A 21,289-nucleotide genomic window follows, 5' to 3' on the forward strand; every position below is an offset into this window, starting at 1 on the left:
ACTGGTCCCTCCTGAAAACACATCAAAAGTACATGAGATGAAGACTCACCATCCTTCTAAGGAGCATTCTGCCCGCACTTCTTCCAAGACAAATTTGTTTGTTCTTCTGGCAGTCCATGCTATATTCAATATTCTTTGCCAACACCATAATTCAAAGGCATCAATTCTTCTTTGGTCTTCCTTAGTCACTGTCCAGCTTTCACATGCATATGAGGTGATTGAAAACACCATGGCTTGGGTCAGGCGCACCTTGGTCCTTAAAATGACATCTTTGCTATTTAACACTTTAAAGAGGTCCTTTGCAGCAGATTTGATCAATACAATGTGTCTTCTGATTTCTTGGCTGCTGCTTCCATGGACGTTGATTGTGGATCCAAGCAAAATGAAATCCTTGACAATTTCAATCTTTTCTCCCTTTATCATGATGTTGCTTATTGGTCAAGTCGTGCGGATTTTTGTTTTCTTTATGTTGAGGTGCAATCCATACTGAAGGCTGTGGTATTTGATCTTCATCAATAAGTGCTTCAAATCCTTTTTACTCTCAGCAAGCACGGTTGTATCATCTGCATATTGCTGGTTGTTAATGAATCCTCCAATCCTGATGCCCCGTTCTTCTTCACATAGTCCAGCTTCTCAGATTGTTTGCTCAGCATACAGACTGAATAAGTATGGTGAAAGGATACAACCCTGATGCACACTTTTCCTGACTTTAAACCACATAGTATCTCCTTGTTCTGTTCAAACGACTGCCTCTTGATCTATGTACAGGTTCCTCATGAGCACAATTAAGTGTTCTGGAATTCCCATTCTTCACAATGTTGTCCATAATTTGTTATGATAACACACGTTACAGAGTAGAATATCAAATATTCATGAATTTTGAAGACCGTACAGAAAACTTCCAAAAAAGTCGCATCAGTCATGGATTCCTTTAAACCATAAACTGGATCTCCTGAGAGTACCTAATATCTTATGCAGTAAGGGGTACTTGATGAAGCTAGCTTGAGAAGCACAGCTGTAAAACGTTTGCCTATACAAACCAAGCAGCCTGAGTGGCACAAGTAGTTTGCAATTGGGTGTTAACCTAAACATTGGTGGTTTGAACCCACCCAGTGATTCCACAGAAGAAAGATCTGGCAACCTGCTTCCATAAAGTTTACAGCTGAGAAAACCCTATGGAGCAGTTCTATTCTGTAACACACGGGGTCACCATCAGTTGGGAGCTGACTTGACAGGAGCTAAAAACAACAACATACAGACTAAAAAAAAAAAAAAATCCCATATGTAATCCTAACTGTCATAGACAACTAACTTTGGGAAATCCCTCACTCATGTACTGACTACTTGGTCACAGAGCTTGAATTGATGGGACAGAAGAAACATCTAAATGGAAAAACAGAAAGTCACCTCCACCAGAAAGAAGTCATTTATTAGCAACGGAAAGAACATGGGCTTAACACCAGATGTATTAAGTCCAGTGTAGCCTTAGGCAAGTAACAGATATGATCCTTAAATTTCCTCCTCTGTAAAGGGGAATAAGAACATCTACCTTGCAGTTTTGCAATGGGGAAAGAATAAGAGATAATTTATTTTAACCCCTATATTTCAACATGGTAAATATGGTAAAACATATTTCAATATGGTAAACACTCAGCAAGTATCAATTCTCTCCCACTCCAGGGAGTCAGATTCCTCTGTAGGCAAAGGGCTCATTTTCTAGATCAGTTTCCTAGGTTTCTCTTACCTTATTAGCTTGACATATTCAAGTCAGAGTGATGGGACCTAAAAGGCCCTATGACTTCCACTTATTTATTAAAAATAATTATCGTATTTTTTTTCTCTAGTAGGTGCTTTGTCAGGAACTGTGAAGGGTCTGAAATTTTACCCTGCTTGTAAGCTAATGAAACTCCTGGGTGGCGCATAAAAGTTAAGCGCTCCACTGCTAAGCGAAACATTGGCAGTCTGCATCCACCCAGAGGTGCCCCGGAAGAAAGGCCTAGAGATCTACTTCTGAAAAATCAGCCATGGAAAACTCACTGGAGCACAGTTCTACTCTGAAACACATGGGGTTGTGATGAGTTGGAATCCCGTCAAATGGGGTGAGCTAACAAGTCATCCTGCCACGGTTTCATGGATGCTGGCAAAAAAACACGAGATTCCTGAGTCGGAGACAAAGGACTTGAGTACTCTAACAGCAGGAGAACAGAATCAGCCGTGATTCCCACAGGGCAATGACTAGAGGGGCCGCTGATGCCTGCACATACAGCGGATTGTGTTACAGGAGAAGAACCTCAAGCTTAGGAACTGGACACCTTTTAATGGACAGTAAGCCTGCCTGACCTCTGCCCTAGAGGTAGGCATTATCTTCATTACACTGGAGTAACCTTTGCTCAGGAGGGAGCTACTATCTCTATCTCCCACGGTTGTCTGTCTGCTTTATAAACATTCTTGAAAAAACAGTCCAGAACAAAAGGCCGTCGGTATTTCTGCTCACAGCACATACAGAAACGTGAGAGACCCATGAAGAATTGTCTCCCAACAGGTATTACATGCATATTACAGTGAAAAGTCTCTTAACCAACCCTGTCCTCTTGCTACCAGTTCTCTCCTTTGGAGGCAAGGACTTCCTTCAATTTCTCGTACATCTGTTCAGAGATACCGTATGTACCCATAAGCATACACACACACACACACACGCACTTCAGTTTTAATAAAGGATGCACCTTATACACATTGTTTGTAACTTGCTTTTTTCATGGCACAGTTTTCTTAGGGATGGTTTCATTTCAACACATTTCCGCACAGCAATCCCCTGTATCATTATATTGTTCACCAATCCCCCTACTGATGGACATTTGTTTCCAGGTTTTGTTATCACAAACAATGCTGTGACAAACTGAGTTGTACATATTTGCTGAAAGTTAAAATTACAAGGTGGAAAGTACATGCATTTTTAGTTTTCTAGGTAATGCCAAATTGCTTTCCAAAAGAAGCTGCACCGATTGAACTCCCACCCAGCCAGGAAAAAGAGGCCCGCTTCCTCACACCAGCCTTATGGCACCCTTGTTTGCAAACACAGACAGGGTGCACCTTTTGCCTTTCGATGAGACTTTCAGCAGCCCTAGCAGGGTATTCAATATTCTTTATGTTCAAAATTAAGTTTCTAAAACTTAGGTGCAAGGGGGTGTTGTATACTGTGGAATGAGCACCCAAAGGGGAGACTTTCCCACTGACTCACTCCTAAGTGACCTTGGCCAAATCACTTAACTTCTCTGGGCCTCAGTTTTCCATGAGTTAGATGCTCCTTTTCAGCTCTGAAATGTTATACAAAATCTTAGAAATTCTAAAAGATTCCTTTAACAGAAAATTGTTATTTCAAAAGTAAAGTTTGAAAATAAGAGCAATATTATATTTCACATTTAAAAATTTTAGAGAAACTTGTACAAGGTAAGATCATGAAGCTCCACAGACATAACTAAACCCCCTGAGGGGCCGAACTATTGGGCTGAGAGAGCTGTGGGGACCATGATCTCAGGGAACATCTAGTTAAATTGGCATAACTTAGTTTAGAAAGAAAATGTTCTATATTCTACTTTGGTGAGTAGTGTCTGGGGTCTTAAAAGCTTGTGAGCAGCCATCTAAGATATGTCTACTAGTCCCACACCATCCGGAGCAAAGGAGAATGAAAAAACCTAAAGACACAAGTGAAACATTAGTCCAAAAGACTAACGGACCACAACTACCACAGCTTCTACCAGACTGAGCCTAGCAAAACTAGATGGTGCCCGGCTACCACCACTAACTGCTCTGACAGGGATCACATTAGAGGGTCCCAGACAGAGATGGAGAAAATATAGAACAAAATTCTAACTCACAAAAAAAGACCACACTTACTGGCCTGACAGAGACTGGAAAAACCCCAAGAGTATTGCCCCCAGACACCCTTTTAGTTCAAAAATGAAGTCACTCCTGAGGTTCACCCTTCAGCCAAAGATTAGACAGGCCCATAAAACAAAACCAGACTAAAGGGGCACACCAACGCAGGGGCAAGGACCAGAAGGCAGGAGGGGACTGGAAAGATAGTAAAAGGAAACCCAAGGTCGAAATGGGAGTGTTGACAAGTCATGGGATTATTAACCAATGTCACAAAATAATATGTGTACTAACTGTTTAATGAGAAGCTAGTTTCTTCTGTAAACCTTCATCTAAAGTACAATTAAAAAAAAAATTTAGAGAAAAGCAGAAAAAATTTCCAGTATAATATCTTGTTCATATAGTAATATATACTGCCACACACTCCCAAAAAGTCTTTGCAGTAGCCATTTCAATGAAGCCATGAAATGACAGACCAAGAAAACAGTAGGTGTAACATAAACATAAACCCATTACCACTGTAACCACGGAGACCCCATGTGTTACAGAGTAGAACTGCTCCATGGGATTTTCTTGTCTGTAATGTCTATGGAAGCTGACTGCCAAGCCTTTCTCCTGTGGTGGTGCTTGGTGTGTTCAACTACTAACCTCTAGGTTAATAGACAAGCGCAAACCGCTAAATCCCACTGCTTCCCTCCCCATCTGTATGTCTGTTCTCTCATTCTATTTTTGTACGCACATTCCTCTGGCTTTCAACCATAGTTAGTTCAAAAACACGCTTACAGTAACATTTCATTTCTGTCTCTAACAGCATAATTCAATAACTGAGTATAAAAATGTTTTCTTCCTTTAGACTAATTCTTTCTAAATTGAAAGCAAAAAGAACAATCAGGAAAGTGTATCCCTTCCTCCATATTTGAATAAGTAGGTGAAGACCACACAAGAAACACCAGGCAATGTTCTCAAACATTACCTGACTAAAAAAAAAAAAAAAAAATTTTTTTTTTTTTTTTTGACTAGACACAGTCAATTCACCTTTTGAAAAATTCACATTTAAGATCTACGTTAACAACTAATTCAAACATTCAGGGTTTTTTTCCTTAAAATACCTATCTATAAACATTGTTATTGGGTGCCATTGAGTCGATTCCAAAACACAGTGACCCCATGTGACAGAGCTGCCCCATAGGGTTTCCTAGGCTACAATCTTTATTGAAACAGACCACCAGGTCCTTCTCCCACAGAACCACTGGTGGGTTTAAACCACCAACCTTTTGGTTAGCAGCCAAGTGCTTAACCACCTATAAATATTAAGTATTAAATAAAAACAACACATAAAATAAAAAAGCGCACTTCATAATTTAAATCAAAGAACACCCTATGGATTTTTTAATAATAGTGTTCATTGGTTTTTGGTGGCAAAAAATAAATATATATATGGAAATATATACATTACTATAGTATACATTACTTACCATGATAGCAAAGCAGGATAAAACCTCATTCAGAATATTATGCTAAAACATCACTTATAGTAAGAGAAAAACAATCAAAACTACACTGAGATACCATTTTCACCTATCATAAACTTTTGGATTTTTGCCAATCTAAGAAGACACCACACAGGCTGGTGGGAAACAGGCACTTATGTATATGGCTGGTGGCATGTACACCCCAATGAAGGATAATTATTAAAATTATACACTGATTCAGTAATTCCCCCGAGTATTTTTCTCACAGATATATTCACATGCTTGCAAGATGACATGCAAACAAAGCTATTTCCTGTAGCACTATTTATAACAAAATTTTGGAAACCAATTAAATGTCCATCAGTAGGAAACTGATTAAAGGTGTGCAAAACAGTGTATACACAGTATGATGCCATTTGTGGTAAAATTAAAAGGAGGATGAATACATATTATATTTGCTTAATGCTTTTTTAAAAATTTCTGGAAGCACACACAGAAGCCATGAGGGGTTACCCTCTGTTTTTAGATTGAGGAGCAATCTGAGCAATTGGAGGTAGGAGGAAAACTTTTTCATTGTACACCTCCTAATTTTTTTTTTTTTTTTGATGAACTAAACATAATACCTACTCCAAAAAATTAAATTAGAAATATTTTAAATTTATGTTGGCCATAAATACGTATAACATCTACAAAATTAATTTAAAAAAAAGTATCCTTTGTAGAACTGAGGGTATAGACTCAGACAGTACATTAATAAGGACTCTATCCACAAGGAAAATATTAGCCCAAGAGACAGAAAGGGCCACATAATCCAGACTACATCAGCCTGACACCAGAGGAACTAAATGGTGCCCGGCTACCACCAACGGCCGCCTTGAGAGGGCTGACGGAACAGGAGAAAAGTGGTTCGCAGAATTCAAAATCTGGCAAAAAGACCAGACTTAATGGTCTGACTGAGACTGGAGGGACCCCAGAAGACATAGCCCCGGACTCTCTGTTAGCCCAGAACTGAAAACATTCTCAAAGCCAACTCCTCAGACAAAGATTAGACTAGACTATAAGACATGAAATGATACTCGTGAAGAATGTGCTTCTTAGTTTAAGTAGATGTATGAGACTAAATGGGCAGCTCCTGTCCAGAGGCAAGAAGAGAAGCCAGAAAGGGACAGGAGCTGTTTGAATGGACATAGGAAATCTGGGGTGGAAAGGAAGAGTATGCTGTCACATTACAGAGAGAGCAACTAGGGTCACCGTAACCCTAGTTCGCGTAATTTTTTGTATGCGAACTGACTTGAGCTGGAAACTTTCACTTAAAGCACAAAAAAATAAATAAATAAAAGAAGAGCTCTATCAAATATAGTAAACCTGTTTCAGAAACAACTGTTGGTGGCATTTCATCTCACCATTTATATCATTCTCTTCTCACTCCCTCTCTCCCCTTTATCCCTCTGACTCAGGCTTCCCAGCTGCAGCTAGCAGGAGCCATATCCCCTCCAGGGATCTTCCAGCTAACCTCAGGAATAGCAACGATAGGAAACTGCAAAGGCAGCCAAACCTCAAGTACAGGGATAGAATCAGTGGAAAATGATGCTTTGTTGCAATACCTAGCAAACCAAAAAGAAAACCCTTTCCTTCACCAGCAAACAATAAATTGGTCTATAAACCAAAAACCAAACCAGTTGCTGTCGAGTTGATTCCTACTCATGATCATCCCATATGTGTCAGGGTAGGACTGTGCTCCGTAGGGTTTTCAGTGGATGACCTTTTGGAAATAGACTGCCAAGCCTTTCTTCCAAGGCACTTTCTGGTGCACTTGAACTGCCGACCTTTTGGTTGGCAGCGGAGCATTTAACCATTAGCATAAAATCCAGCTGGTAATGTCAGCCAATTTAATCAGGCAATTCAGTTCTTAAACCTGAAGAAGTCTGGACACGAATCATTTTATTAAGCATGTAAGTACCAGGGGCTGTGCGCAGCTAGGGAAGGATACAAAGATGTTCCTTCTCCTCAAGACAGGTAGTTGACATCAAGACATTCTCCACTATTCCCAGTTCTGCATATCAAACAAAAATAGAAGAGATACAGTAAATTTACAAACTCATATAATTCTTAAACACCATTCAATGAACTGGTGTCTAAAGACGATAAATATAAAGAATACTACTACCAACTTTTGAGATTATTCATTAAACAAATTTATATTGAACCCCTGCCCTCATGAAGCTTATATTTAGCAAGGGAGTCTCCATAAGTATCCTCCAGAGAGCCCCTTAACATAAAAATAGCACATACATAAAAAGCAGCTGTAATCACCCATAATTTTATTATTACTACCATATGCTGGAGCCCTGGCGGCACAGTGGTTAAAGTGCTTGGTGCTAACCAAAAGTCAGCAGTTCGAAACCACCAGTGAAGTCAGCAGTTCGAAACCACCAGTTGCTCTGTGGAAGAAAGATATGGCAGTCTGCTTCCGTAAAGATTTACAGCCTTGGAAACCCTATGGGGCAGTTCTCTGTCCTCTAGGGTCTCAGAGAGGTAGAACTGACTCAGCGACAATTGGTTTTTGTTTTTTACAATATGCAAAACAGTAGAAAGCTTAAAGGCCCAAATTATCATAGTAAATCATGTTAAAAAATGATGAAGGCTTTTGGTAAACATCAAAAGATTTATTATGCAAACCCCAAACAGAATTAATTACTGCTCTCTACTGAGTCAGGAGTCATTTTTCCACTGCAACTTGCACAAGTAAAACTTTGTACCCAGGTATCAATGACGTACCCATTGAGTAGCTGAGTCTCCCAGACCATTCTTTCTCTAGTTAACACTTTTAGGAGAAATCTACTGAAAAAAGTGTCACAGTTGGGCTCTACTTACATAATTTAGGATCCATATCTGCACATAAAACCAACCAGACTGAAAGATGTTTGTAGTCAGATGTTGTCCCCAAAAAGGTTTTGTACAATGTAAAGCTTAACTCTGGTAGAGACAGATTGCTGGTAATTCCTCAGTAACTACTTGGTGAGGGTGAAAATTTAGGTAGTTCAAAGGCAAAAACAAAGGAGTTTTAAAAATACATTATTTCTTAGGAAGCTATTTGATAGACAATTTCCTTTAGGATACAAGTTATATGATTTACCCAAAAAGAATGAAAAAGATTAATGTGCATGTCCTAACATTAACCTGAGTGTTAAGATTTTTGATGGAGTCCTTGTTAATGTGCTTGGCTGTTAACTAAAAGGTTGGAGGTGCCTAGGAAGAAAGGCCTGGAGATCTACTTCTGAGAAATCAGTCCCCGAATCCCCTGTGGAGCACAGTTCTACTCTGACCCATGGATGGGGTCACCAAGAGTCAAAACGGACTCCACAGTGACTGGCTGGTTTCTAATACAGTATAACTTCTGTGGAAAATATGAACTCAAATTGACTGTGTTTAGATCTGCAGAGCAAAAATTTAGGAAATTAAGAAATCAGGTTATACCCTAATAAACCGAATCTTGCTCCTCTGGACTGGTATAGTTTTAAGTAGATTTTGGAACAATACTGTAGAGTTTTCATTTACATGCCTATAAATTGTCTCTCCCTTGCTTTTACCAGCATCATATATTTATAGTAAATTTCAGACAGGGAAAGCAAAAATTAGGAGACGGAAGTATACATTCAACTTTCCTCTATCCCCTATAGAGGGAAAAAAGCAAACATCTATGACCTTTTCTTTAAATCAACCTCAACAGAAGTAGTAAAACCTCTATCGCAGTGAACAACAAATTATATTTCGGTGGATCTCCTTTCTGCATTTGTAAATAGGTACTTTTCTTTTTAACTAAATATTTAGAGTGGAAAACACCAGGCCCGATTACAAAAATTATTTCTATAGTGCACATTTGCAGACATCTACCCATTTACTGAAAAGTGTGGTAATACTTAAAAGCGTTAATACAAAGACGCCTGTGTGTTAATACTGGTTTACCAGCACAGAGTCCAAAATAAGACAAAGCAGACCCATGATATACCCTGATTTTCAGTTCCTCCTCTGGGTACTTCTCTTCTGCCCATTTTTAAAAATAGGTGGCACATTTGCAGATTTGTAAATTTTCCTGAAAGCTGACATGAAGAATATAAAAATAATGGAAACATGCACATTTCATAAACTGAATATTCACTATAAAAAAGGAAAGAAGGATCTAGAATTAAGAAGTCTATCTTTCCTATCCACCACTGTCTGTCAGTTTTCTTGTACTATGGTGGCCTGCAGGTTGCTGTGATGCTGGACGCTCTGCCACTGTTATTTCAAAATACCAGCATGGTCACCCATGACGGACATGTTTCAGTGGAACTTCCAGATTGAGACAGACTAGGAAGAAAGGCTTGGCAATCCACTGCTGATAATTAGCCAGTGCAAACCCTATGGATCACATAACACTATCTAAGACTTAACTCCCTTCCTGTGAACACATTATCAGAAGGAACTGATCGCTGGAGAAGGACATCATGTTTGGTAAAATGGAGGGCCAGTGAAGGCAAGGGAAGCCCTCAATTCATGGAATGGCAAGATGGGCTCCATTTTTTTTAATATACCAAAGATGGCACAGGACTGGACGTTTCATTCTGTTATACATGGAGTCGCCATGAATCAGAACCGACTCGACAGCATCTAACAACAACGTCTTCCCTATAAACGGTAAGTTAAGACTACATTATATGAGTAAAAATTACTCTGGAAAGAAGAAAATTTAGGCCAATCTAATAAGTTCACTTCTCAACTTTGGTTTTAGAAAAGGTCATCATGAGACGTTTTACAAATGAAGCTACAGCTCTTCCCTTTTCTAACTCTTTCCCATGACCTTCCCAAAATAAGCACCGGGACTCCTACTTCCATTGTTCTGCACATGCACCCTGATCTGGTATTAACAGAGAGCTTGACACACAGCAGAGGCTCAAAAAGATTTGCTGCTTGAGTTAAAACCCTAGTAAATTCTGAAACCCATCATGTATGAAACGAGTATTTGGATTTATCTATAATTATTCATCTAATTTTAATGGACTATGTAAATCACTACCTAGGAAAAAGTTACTAGCTATGTAACTTTGGCCAGCTCAGTTTGACTTGTTTTCTGCAACTGTAAAACGGGGATAACAATGCCTTACCTTCCTCCAAGAGTTGTTGCAAGGATCAGAAGTGAAAACCTTCTGGATACTATGGAAGCAACTGTCTGTACTTCCAATGCCCCATATATCTCTAAGGACCTCCTGGGTATGCCGCTTAAACATTGGGGCAACTTAAGCTCAACATACATACATACTCCCAAAATCTGTTTCTCCACCAGACTTTTCAAATTTTCAAAGGTGAATGACTGGGGTCAATTTTTACTCCCTTTCCTCACCACCACCCTTCACCCAATCAATCAATCACCAAACCAAAAAACCTAATCCATTGCCATCGAGTTGATTCCGACTCATAGTAACCTTACGGAACAGAGTAGAACTGCCCCATAGGGTCTCCAAGGAGCGGCTGGTGGATTCAAACTGCCGACTTTTTGGTTAGCAGCCGAGCTCTTAACCACTGTGCCATCAGGGCTCCAATCTACCACCAAATTCTGTTACTCCTCCTCTTAATAGTTCCCTTCTTTTCCAGCCTACTCACATCTTCCCTTTATTATCTCATGTCTAGATAACTGTAACTGATCTTCTGGTAGATGTCTAGATAACTGTAACTGATCTTCTGGTAGCTGCCTCTTATTCCCAACAATAAAATTCAGTCCCAACCTCCCAGCTTTAGAAACCATTTCCCAACTGCCTACTGGTCCAATGTATCTCAGAGTAATAGCTAACAATCTAGAGGCCGTTATAGTAACACCTGTGGTGGGCAGCTTCTGGCACAGCCCTCAGTGATCCCCACCTATTGGTGTTTCCACTCTCGTGTGGGCTGGACCTAGAAACTTGCTTCTAATGAATAGTGAAAAGTGATAGGATTTCACTTCCGTAATTAGGTTACAAGAGACTGTAACTTCTGTCTTGCCAGCACTCTCTCTTGCACTATCACTTCCTCACTTTAATAAAGCAAGCTGCTAAGTTGTAAGATGCTCTGTGGAGAGTCCCTTGTGGCCAGAAATCGAGGGAAGCCTCCAGCCATCAGCTCATGAGGAACTGAGACCTTTGTCCAATAAACAAAAAGAATTAAGTTGTGCCAAGAGCCACATGAGTGAGGTAGGAAGGGGATTCTTCCTATGTGAGCCTTGAGATGACTACAGCCTTGTGAAAAACCCAGAGCCAGAGGACCCAGCTAAGCTGCACCCAGATTGCTGACCCACAGAAACTGGGAGACAATTAATGTAGTTTGAAGGTACTAAATTTGGAGGTAATTTATAACTCAGTAATAAATAACTAATACAATACCTTATACCATATTCAAAATAAATTCCAGGTAGATTAAAAGGTTGAATGCAAAACTACCAAATTATTTAAAAACTATATGAAAACAAGTATTTATAAAAGTAACCTTCTATATTTAGAGGTAAAAGAAAAAAAGAGTAAGAACTCTGACTTTCAAAAGTCAGAAAAAATAAGTTATAAATTAAAATATAGAGACGAGGAAAATGTCTGCAGCAAGTATAGCAAAGACTCAGCCATAGAAAAGTAAAATATATATGGTTATAGATTTATTACATAAAGAAGGAATGTCAGTGTTTCTGGAACTATAGTCAAGAGACTGGTAGAAGAAATCATCTCCAGAGAGGAACACTGGGTGACCAAGACAAGTGTGAAAGGGAACACTTCGCTGCATATACCCTTTTACCTTGGAATGTCATACCATGTAGATACACGTTAGCTATTCAAAAAGAAAAAAATCAACAAAATATTCTTTCAAAGGAGAACTCAAGCATATTAACAAGAAAAATATTAACAGAAAAATAAATAAAACCTGTAGCAGATTAAAAAAAAAACTCAAAATGAATCAGAGACCTAAATGTAAACATTAAAATTATAAAATTAATAGACAAAAAAAAGATAAATCTTTGTGACTTTGGATCTGGCAATGATTCCTCTGATATGACAACAAAAGCACAGGAAACAAAGCAACAGAAGAAACTGACTGGGCTTCATTAAAATAAAAAACTTTTGTGTTATAAACAATACCTCAAGAAAATGAAAATACAACCCCCAGAATGGGAGAACATATTTGCAAATCACGTATCTGATAACGGACTTGTATCTAGAATACAGAAAGACCTCTTGCAACCCAATAATAATAACACAAATAACCCCAATAAAAAATGGGCTAAGGATCTGAATAGACATTTCTCCAAAGAAGATATACGAATGGCCAAAAAGTACATGAAAAGATCCCCAACATCACTGGTGATTACAAAACCCAAACCCGTTGCTGTCGAGTCAATTACGACTCATAGCGACCCTACAGGACAAAGTAGAACTGCCCCATATGGTTTCCAAGAAGCAGCGCCTGGTGGATTCGAACTGCTGACCTTTTGGTTATCAGCCATAGATTTAACCACTATGCCACCAGAATGTCCAAAAAAGCCTACAGCACCCAGTATTCCCAGGCGGTCTCCCATCCAAGTACTAACCAGGCCTGACCCTGCTTAGCTTCCAAGATCAGACCGGATCAGGTATGTTAAGGGTGGTATGGCCATAGTCATTAGGGAAATGTAAATCAAACCACAATGAAATACCATTTCAAACCCATCATGGCTAAAATAAAAAAGATATACAATAAGCACTGTTGAGAATGTGGCGAAATCAGAACCATCATACATTGGTAGTGGGGGTGTAAAATGGTGCAGCCACTTTGGAAAACAGTCTGGCAGTTCTTCAAACGATTAAACAAAGATTATCATATCACCTGGTAATTCCACTTGCTGCTATATACCCAAAAGAACTGAAAACAAATATCCACACAAAAACTTGTACACACATGTTCAAAACAGCGTTTGTCATAAGTATCCAAAAGGCGGAAACAACCCAAAATGTCTATCAGCTGATGAACAGCCAAATGAAATATTATTTGGCCATACAATGAAATATTATTTGACCATAAAAAGGAATGAAGTAATGAGACATGCTACAACGTGGATGAACCTTGAAAACATCATGCCAAGTAAAAGAAGCCAGTCACAAAAGACAACATATTATATGATTCTATTTATATGAAACCAAACCCAACCCATTGCCCATGAGTAGATTCCAACTCATACCAACCTATAGGACAGAGCAGAACTCCCCCATTGGGCTTCCAAGGCAACAAAGCTTTACGGAAGCAGATTGTCACATCTTTCACCTGTGAAACAGCTGGTGGGTTTGAATCACCAACCTTTCGGTTAGCAACCCAACACTTAACCACTGCGAAACCAGGGCTCCTGAATGCCCACATAGGCCATGCTATAAAGACAGAAAGTAGGTTAGTAGTTGCCTAGGGCTGGGAGGAGAAATGAAGGGATTAAAGAGTGACAGCTAAAGGATTTGGGATTTCTTTTTGGGGTGGTGAGCGAGAATCAAGTCTAAGGCAACAGGTTTGATTTGGTTTGGTTTGGAGAATACTCTAAAATTGATTGTGGTGATGGCTGCACAACTCTGAACACACCATTAAAACCATTAAATTGTATACTTTAAATGGCATGTGAATTGTACCTCAATAAAACTGTTAAAAGAAGAAAAAATACAATTAATAAACAAACATATGAAAAGAACAGGAAAATACCACTTTTTCTACTGTTAAATAAGCTAAAATGTTTAAATAATACATAACTACAGACTCAGAGTGAAAACTTATGCATGCATGTGTTGCTAACGGCAAGGCAGATTATATGGTACAACTTCTCAGGAAAGCAATTTGCCAATATATACCAAAAATAATTAGAATACTCATATTCTTTCATCCACCAATTCTACTTTGAAATTTTCTCCTAAAGAAACCCCAAAAAGGGGAGAAAGAGGAGGCAAAGCGTGTTATAAATATATATTTGCAAAGAAGATAAAGTAAATCCTGTCCCATCCACTTACTCTCAGACATCCAGTAAAAATTATTCTTATGAAGACTACATATCAATATGGAACAGTTTTAATACAAACAGGTAGAATATAAATGGAACATGATTCAAATTATGTAAAAATACAAAAAACAACATTGCTATACAATGCAGCTAGGCTGATCATCCTAAAATACCACTTTAGACCATGTCATTTCCCTAGTTAAACATTTCCAATAGATGCCACTACCTACAGAATAAAGTCCAAATGCCTGACTCTGGCACTCAAGGCTTGGGCGGTGACTTAGCCCTAATATACCCTCCTGGAACTCTGACCAAGAAGATCCTTTCTTGTGCAACGTAGAAGGCTGCGTTCACACCTTCAAAGTCCCTTCTGGCTCTCTGGTGACTCTAACCCTGTGTCTCAGTTGGTCTGCGGCAATCCAGGTTTATACCTGTTGTTCCAGCATAATTACTAACAGCACCACTTTCATTTTGAAAAGTGTCTCAGTTTGATCATAAATTATATGGCTAGCCTACTCCTGAGTCATTTAACCCATACGACTCTCTCCTCTCAAACGACAGAGCATTTAAAACCAGTACCATTCTTTGGGTACTTCCTGTGCCATAGAGATAAATCTTTCCAAGAAATTTTCACAGGCACCTCTTTCCACCCCTCACAGAACTGAGCATAGGGTGTACTGGGACATATGGAATTCATATTTCATAAACTGATGAATACTAATTGTGATTTTAAGTAACCAACAGAATTAAATTTCTAAGTCTGAAAAGCCAAAACCCAGCATGAAGAACCACAAGGTCTTTACTAATTTCAACCACTCCATAAGGCATAACCTGAAATCTCTATTTTAAAAATAGGATGGCAGCAAATTACAGTTGAGATGAGAGTTTAGGGTGCTGGTGAGACATCTAACAGAAATGAGATGTAGGCAGTTGGAAATAGAGCTCTGGAGTTCCAGAAAGAGGTTTCCTAACCCTACAGTCTACTAGCTAAGGCCACAGAAGGAATGAGATAACGAACAGAAAACACGTAGTATAAGAAGAGAAGACGGTGGAATACCATACTAGTCTTTAAAGGAAAAGAAGAGCCAACCAAAGAAACTGAGAAAGGAACTGGTAGAGGAGTAAAGGGCAAACCAGGAGAAAGTAGTGTCCAAAAAAAAAAAAAAAAAAAAATCAAGAACAGAATAGCATATACTTACAGAGAAACCAACTGAAATAAGAATCTAAATACACTCACTGTATTTAAAAGAGGTCACTCATGTCCTTGGTTGAGGACAGAAGCCAACTGCCATGGGCTAAGGAATAAATGAGGCTTAAGGAAGTGGAGGAGTCTTTGAGTGGTACCAACAGTTGGTACAAAAGGTTGGAGTTTGAGTCCACCGAGAGGTGCCTCAAAGAAAGACATGGCGATCTACTTCTGAAAACATCAGGCATTAAAAACCCTACAGAGCACAGTTCTACGCTGGCACACACAGGGCTGCCATGAGTCAAAGCCAACAGTAACTGGGGTGGTGTGTACTGAAGAAAACAGAGGCAGTGAGTATAAACTGCTTTCAAGAGGAAAGGATTTGATTGATTTTTTTGTTATTATTGTTTTGTTTTCAAGTCTAGAGACTTTGAGACGGAGGGGAAGAAGTCAGGGAAGAGGAAGCAATACAGGAAAAGGTGGAAACTGTTTAATCGATGTCCTAGAGGACAAAGGGATAAATGAGATTGAGGTCTAGATTGAAGGGTTAGCCTTGGACAGGAAAGCCACATTAAAATCATAATGTATGTCAAGATGTAAATGCAGTAACAAGCATCTTTTTTTTTTTTTTTTTTAACTGTTTTCTTTGAAATCATTCACCACTGTATCATACAGTTCTCTGCCTTCTCATCCCGAGTGTGCTGGACATATTTCACTCTTTCCTGGATGACTTTTGGTCATTATGGCTCTGATTACTATACTAGGAAGTAACACAGTTGAGTCTGCATCTTAATTTTTCAAATCTTCTTTGGATGTCCCACATTGTCAACTGCCATTTCCTCTAATAACCTTCTTCATTTGTGCTTCCAATAGCTTCTGGTTTGAAAGTTATATAACCATGAAATAACACCTAAATATGGGCTAATTGGTTCTGTATGAAAGTATAGGAGTAAAGTGCATGGTTTTATGACAACCCTCCCCAGTGCTAAAAAGCCTGTTTCACTTTTCAGTTCAGCTGAGACTGGATTTCAAACAGTTGAGGATGTCAAGACACTTGTCCTCTGACTAGCTGGAATATGAGTTTATCTTGCTTCCTGAAATCATATCAAAAAATCCCTGCCAAGTAATTAATAATCTTATATAATTCCTGTTAAAACACACACGCACAAAAAACATCATGCTAATTCCAAAAGTGAGGCTAGACACCTCGCAGTAACTAAATACAGTCTTCCTGCCCTACAGTCATTTACCAATAAGGTTATAATCTACATTTCATTTCTGTATGTTAATTGTCATATTCCACATATAGACATATATACATAATCGATACATACAATATCCTTCACAAAATCTTGGCTTTAACCCCTTCCAAGTTCCACACAAATTTCACATAAAAAACCAAAGAAACCAAACCTGTTGCCATTGAGTCAATTCGAACTCACAGTGACCCTAGAGGACAGAGTAGAACTGCCCCATAGGGTTTCCAAGGAGCGCCTGGTGGGTTCCAACTGCCGACCTTTTGGTTAGCAGCTGTAGGCACTTAACCACACCACCACCAGGGTTTCCATACAGCACATAAGCTAAAAAAAAAAAATAGCATCGGGCATACAGGTAGAGTCCATTAACCAAAACTTAAGAAGTCATCCCTTAGTTCCAACACCATGGGGGTCTCCTGATTTCACCCATTCTTAAGGTTCCGGATGGTTATTTCTGCCTATATACTAAACATCAAAAACCAAAATAAACAAAACTACCATTGCTCCTCCAGGACTGTTTTCCCATTCCTTAAGTCTTCCATTCGTATTAACGGACGTGAACAAATGTAGGATTGTTCACCAAGACAGAGAGCAGTTAAGTGGCCGGGTCAACTCAAAGACTCCAGGCTCCCTGGTTTTGAGTATCAGGGGCAGTGGCATCTGCACCTCTGCCCCAGAATTCAAATTATTCATGCACATCTCCCCTTCTAAATCACAAACACCCTGAGGGCGAGAATCGTTCTGATTCAATTTTTTCAGCCAATCACTCAACAAATACATTCTCGACACCTACCATTTGCTAGCCAGCGGAGAGACCGAGTTAAACAGTTCCTGCCCTCACAGTACAGAAGGAAGACTGGTAAACAAATTGCAACACAGGCGAAACCAGAAGTGAGCACAGAATTAAATCAAGGGGAGGATTAACTCTCAGGCTGTGGAGGGAGTTCAAGAACACGTTTCTGTCCTTCCAACAGCCCTCAACAAATACCTGTTGGATGAATGAATGAATGAATGAAATCCTGCTAATGAGCGATGGGGTCCTAGGTCCAAACGAGATGTACCAGTTGCTTCTGGAAGTCGGTGGATAAACACTTTACCCTTCAACAACTGCAGGAACGCAGCAAGCTCCAGCAGCACTCACTCCCACCTCCGCCCCGGGAAACTCCCTTGGAGAGAGGGCCATACCTGTACTGCCAGCCTTTTGCACCGCCACCGCGGCTGCTGCTGCTGCTGCTGCTGTTCTTGTTCGGGGTCACAGCTGTGGCCAGGGCCTCCAGCTTTCCTTCGCTCTCTGAGACTTTCAGGGTTGACACCGGTTCTCCCCCCTGCATCTTAACTCCAAAGGCCACTGGCCCTTCTTGGGCGGGAGAGAACAAGTCTGTAGGGTAGTTCTGTAGATAGTATTTTTTTTTTTTTTTAAGATGTGATCTGAATGTGATCCCACTTGCTGAAGCAGACGGTGTCTGGAACCGGGACCATCAAATGGTCTACGGAAGGGAGACACACATTCTTAGAAAAGAAAAACTTTTAAGAGGGCAGAGCTAGGGATGAGGACAGATGTCATTTAAATATCTATCTCCCTCCCGGCAAAAGCAAGGAGGCAAAATCACCCTGCGAGGGGGCTTGGTGACATCCTCCAAGGAGAAGCAGCGTGGGGAGGTCGCGGACTCTAGCGCTGGGTGAAGAAAGGACGACGGCGGACAGGGACCCCCGGCCTGACCTCGGGGCTAAGGGACTGGCCCGCCGCGCTCCCTCTTCCTCGCCTCCTGCCGGCCCCTCAAGGGGAGGGTCCTTTCCGACCCGCTCCACCGTTCCCGCTGCAGCCCCCGACACAGACCGGGGCCGCCCGCGTGCAGCCCGGCAGGAGGGTCGGGGGAGGAGGCCGTCGGGGCTCTCAGGAGTCGCCTTCCCTCACGCTAGAGTCGGGGCAATCTCCTTAACGGCCCTGGCCCTGAGCCTTCGCCTGGGCTCCCAGAAACGGGCGAGCCCTTCACCCTCTCTCCAGCCCCGGCTGCGAGGGCCACAGCCGCGGCCGCCGCCCCACCCACAAGCCCACAGCGAGTCACCCGCCCGCCTGCTCTCTCCCCGCCTTCCCTTCCGGAGGACGTGAGCTCACTTCCGCCAGAGCCGAAGCACCGCCGCCATCTTGGAGGAGGGCAGATCGGCCCTGAAGGGGGCGGAGCCTCTGGGGTAGCGGTGACAGAGGTGGCAGATGGGTGAGGCTGGGTGAAAGAGGAACAGGGATGGAGAAGAAGGGAGAAGGAAAGGATAGAACTGAGGTAGTGCCGTTGTGGAGTGTGACTTCTCGTCTTCCTCACTGTGCCCCATCCATCCATTTTAAGTGGCATGTTAGGAAGAAGGCTTAGAAAAATGCTGCCATTTCTATAAGACATTACAAAAAAGGCGCGTCGTTTTTAGTGACTTTGCAAGAAGGCATGACATTGGAGTAAGGCAAATCAATGCTATAAACGGAAAAGAAGCTGTCGTGGGAATTAGAGCTCCCAGAATCAGGTCTAGGTACTCTTCCTGACGCCAAATGTATCACTCTCTTTAGGCGTTGGTTTTTGCGTCTGTAAAATGAGAATGGTTAACTAGATGATTTCTAAAGACTCCTCTCATTGTAAATTCAGGGTTTCCAACGGACGTGACTGAATTCAACGTATGCTGTATGCAAAGCACTGTGGCAGCAAAGAAGTATAACTCAAAGTGAAAAAGTAAACAAAATGTTGTTGTTAGGTGTCATGGAGTACCTTCCACTTATAGCAACCCTACTATGTACAACAAAAGGAAATACTGCCCTGTCCTGCCTTGCTATATTTGAGCCCATTGTTACAGCCACTGTGTCAATCCATCTCTTTAAGGGTCTTCCTCTTTTTCACTGACGGTCTACTTTACCAAGCATGACGTTCTTCTCCACGGACTGGCGCCTCCTGATAGCATGTCCAATGTACCTAAGACAGGTCCTGCCATCCTCCCCTCAAAGGAGCATTCTGGCTATACTTCTTGTTCATTCTTCTTCTGGCTACTTAAGGCTATAAAGAAAATAACAGGGAATGATATATAAAATAAGTGGGGTGGGGTGGATAACCTATCTTAGAAGAATAGTCTAAGGAGGAAAGCCATCTTTGACGAGATAACATTTAAAGTAAGAGATGAAGAATGATAAGGAAGCAAAGGAAAGAGCAAGCTTGACTTATTTTGTGAAACAAAGATCATGGAGCCTGGAGCATGGTGACCAAGAGGGAGAGTAGTGTGAAATTAGAGTGGAGAGATGGGCGGAGGAATTTGGATTTTAAGTGCAACGGAAAGTTGTTTTAATCAGAGGAGTGCTGTGTCTGATTTATGTTTTAAAATATATCTCTCTAGTCTTTTCAACAAATGATATTGGGACAATTGGATGTCCCCATGTGAAAGAATGCCACCTCACACCATACATAAAAATCAATTCAAACTGTGAAATTTATATAAAGACATAAATGCAAGAGCTAAAACTATAAACCTCTTAGAAGAAAACATACAAATAATCTTTGTGGCCTTGGGTTGGGCAAAGCCTTCTCAGATACAATATCAAGAGCAAAAGTGAAAAAAGAAAAAAATAGATTAGGCTTCATGAAAATAAAAAATGTTTCTATTGCAAACAATACCACCAAGAAAGGAAAAATGCAACTCACAGAATGGGAAAAAATATTTGTAAACCAAATATCTGATAAATTACCTGTATCCAGAATATATAAAGGACTCTTAAAACTCATAGTGACCCAATCGGGCACAATATAACAGCCCCACAGGATTTCCAAGGAGTGGCTAGTGGATTCAAACTGCCAGCCTTTTGGTTAGCAGCCTGAACACCTAACCACTGAGCCACCAGGGCTCTATGAGTTAGAATCTACTCAACAGCAATGGGTTCGGTTTTTGGTTCCTATAACTTAATAATAAAAAGATAAATAACCCACCTAAAAATTGGGCAAAAGATCTGGATACATATTTCTTCAAAGAAGATATACAAACGGCCAATAGTCATCAAAATATTCTCAGCATCATTAGTCTTCAAGGAAATATAAATCAAAGCCACAATGCAATATCACCTCACATCTACCATTCTGACACATATTGACTCTATGTACAACAGAAAGAAACGCTGTTCCATCCAGCAACATCGTCACAATCGTTGTTATGCTTGATCCCATTATTGTGTCAATCCAACTCACTGAATGGCTTTCTCTTTTTTGCTGACTCTCTACCAAGCATGCTGTTCTTCTCCAAGGATCGGTCCCTCCTAATAATATGTCCAAAGTACCTAGGACAAAGTCTTGTTATCCTAGTTTCTAAGGAGCATTCTGGCTGTACTTCTTCCAAGACAGACTTGTTTGTTCTTCTAGCAGACCATGGTATATTCAATATTCTTCACCAACACCATACTTCAAACACATCAATTCTTCTTTGGTCTTCCTTATTCATTGTCCAGCCCTCACATGCACATGAGGCTCTTGAAAATACT

At 40.5% G+C, this 21,289-nt stretch overlaps 1 protein-coding gene and 1 pseudogene across 4 annotated transcripts in view; both read right to left on the bottom strand.

Moving 5' to 3' along the window:
- The window catches only part of OSBPL11 (oxysterol binding protein like 11), a 93,459-nt gene extending 74,634 nt beyond the window's left edge, over positions 1-18,825 (bottom strand). The window contains exons 1-2 of one of the 4 annotated variants that reach the window (XM_064293235.1): positions 18,402-18,824; positions 17,977-18,278 (exon numbers count right to left, since the gene is read on the bottom strand). In XM_064293235.1, the coding sequence (XP_064149305.1) occupies positions 17,977-18,122 (146 nt within the window). In that variant the 5' untranslated portion in view covers positions 18,123-18,278; positions 18,402-18,824. The other 3 variants (XM_064293500.1, XM_023551689.2, XM_023551691.2) reach the window with 3 other exon arrangements.
- Positions 12,879-12,997, bottom strand: LOC111751452 (5S ribosomal RNA; annotated as a pseudogene).
- Positions 18,826-21,289: the final 2,464 nt, after the last annotated feature.

The sequence above is a fragment of the Loxodonta africana genome, chromosome 1, assembly GCF_030014295.1.
Source record: "Loxodonta africana isolate mLoxAfr1 chromosome 1, mLoxAfr1.hap2, whole genome shotgun sequence".
Taxonomy (NCBI): domain Eukaryota; kingdom Metazoa; phylum Chordata; class Mammalia; order Proboscidea; family Elephantidae; genus Loxodonta; species Loxodonta africana.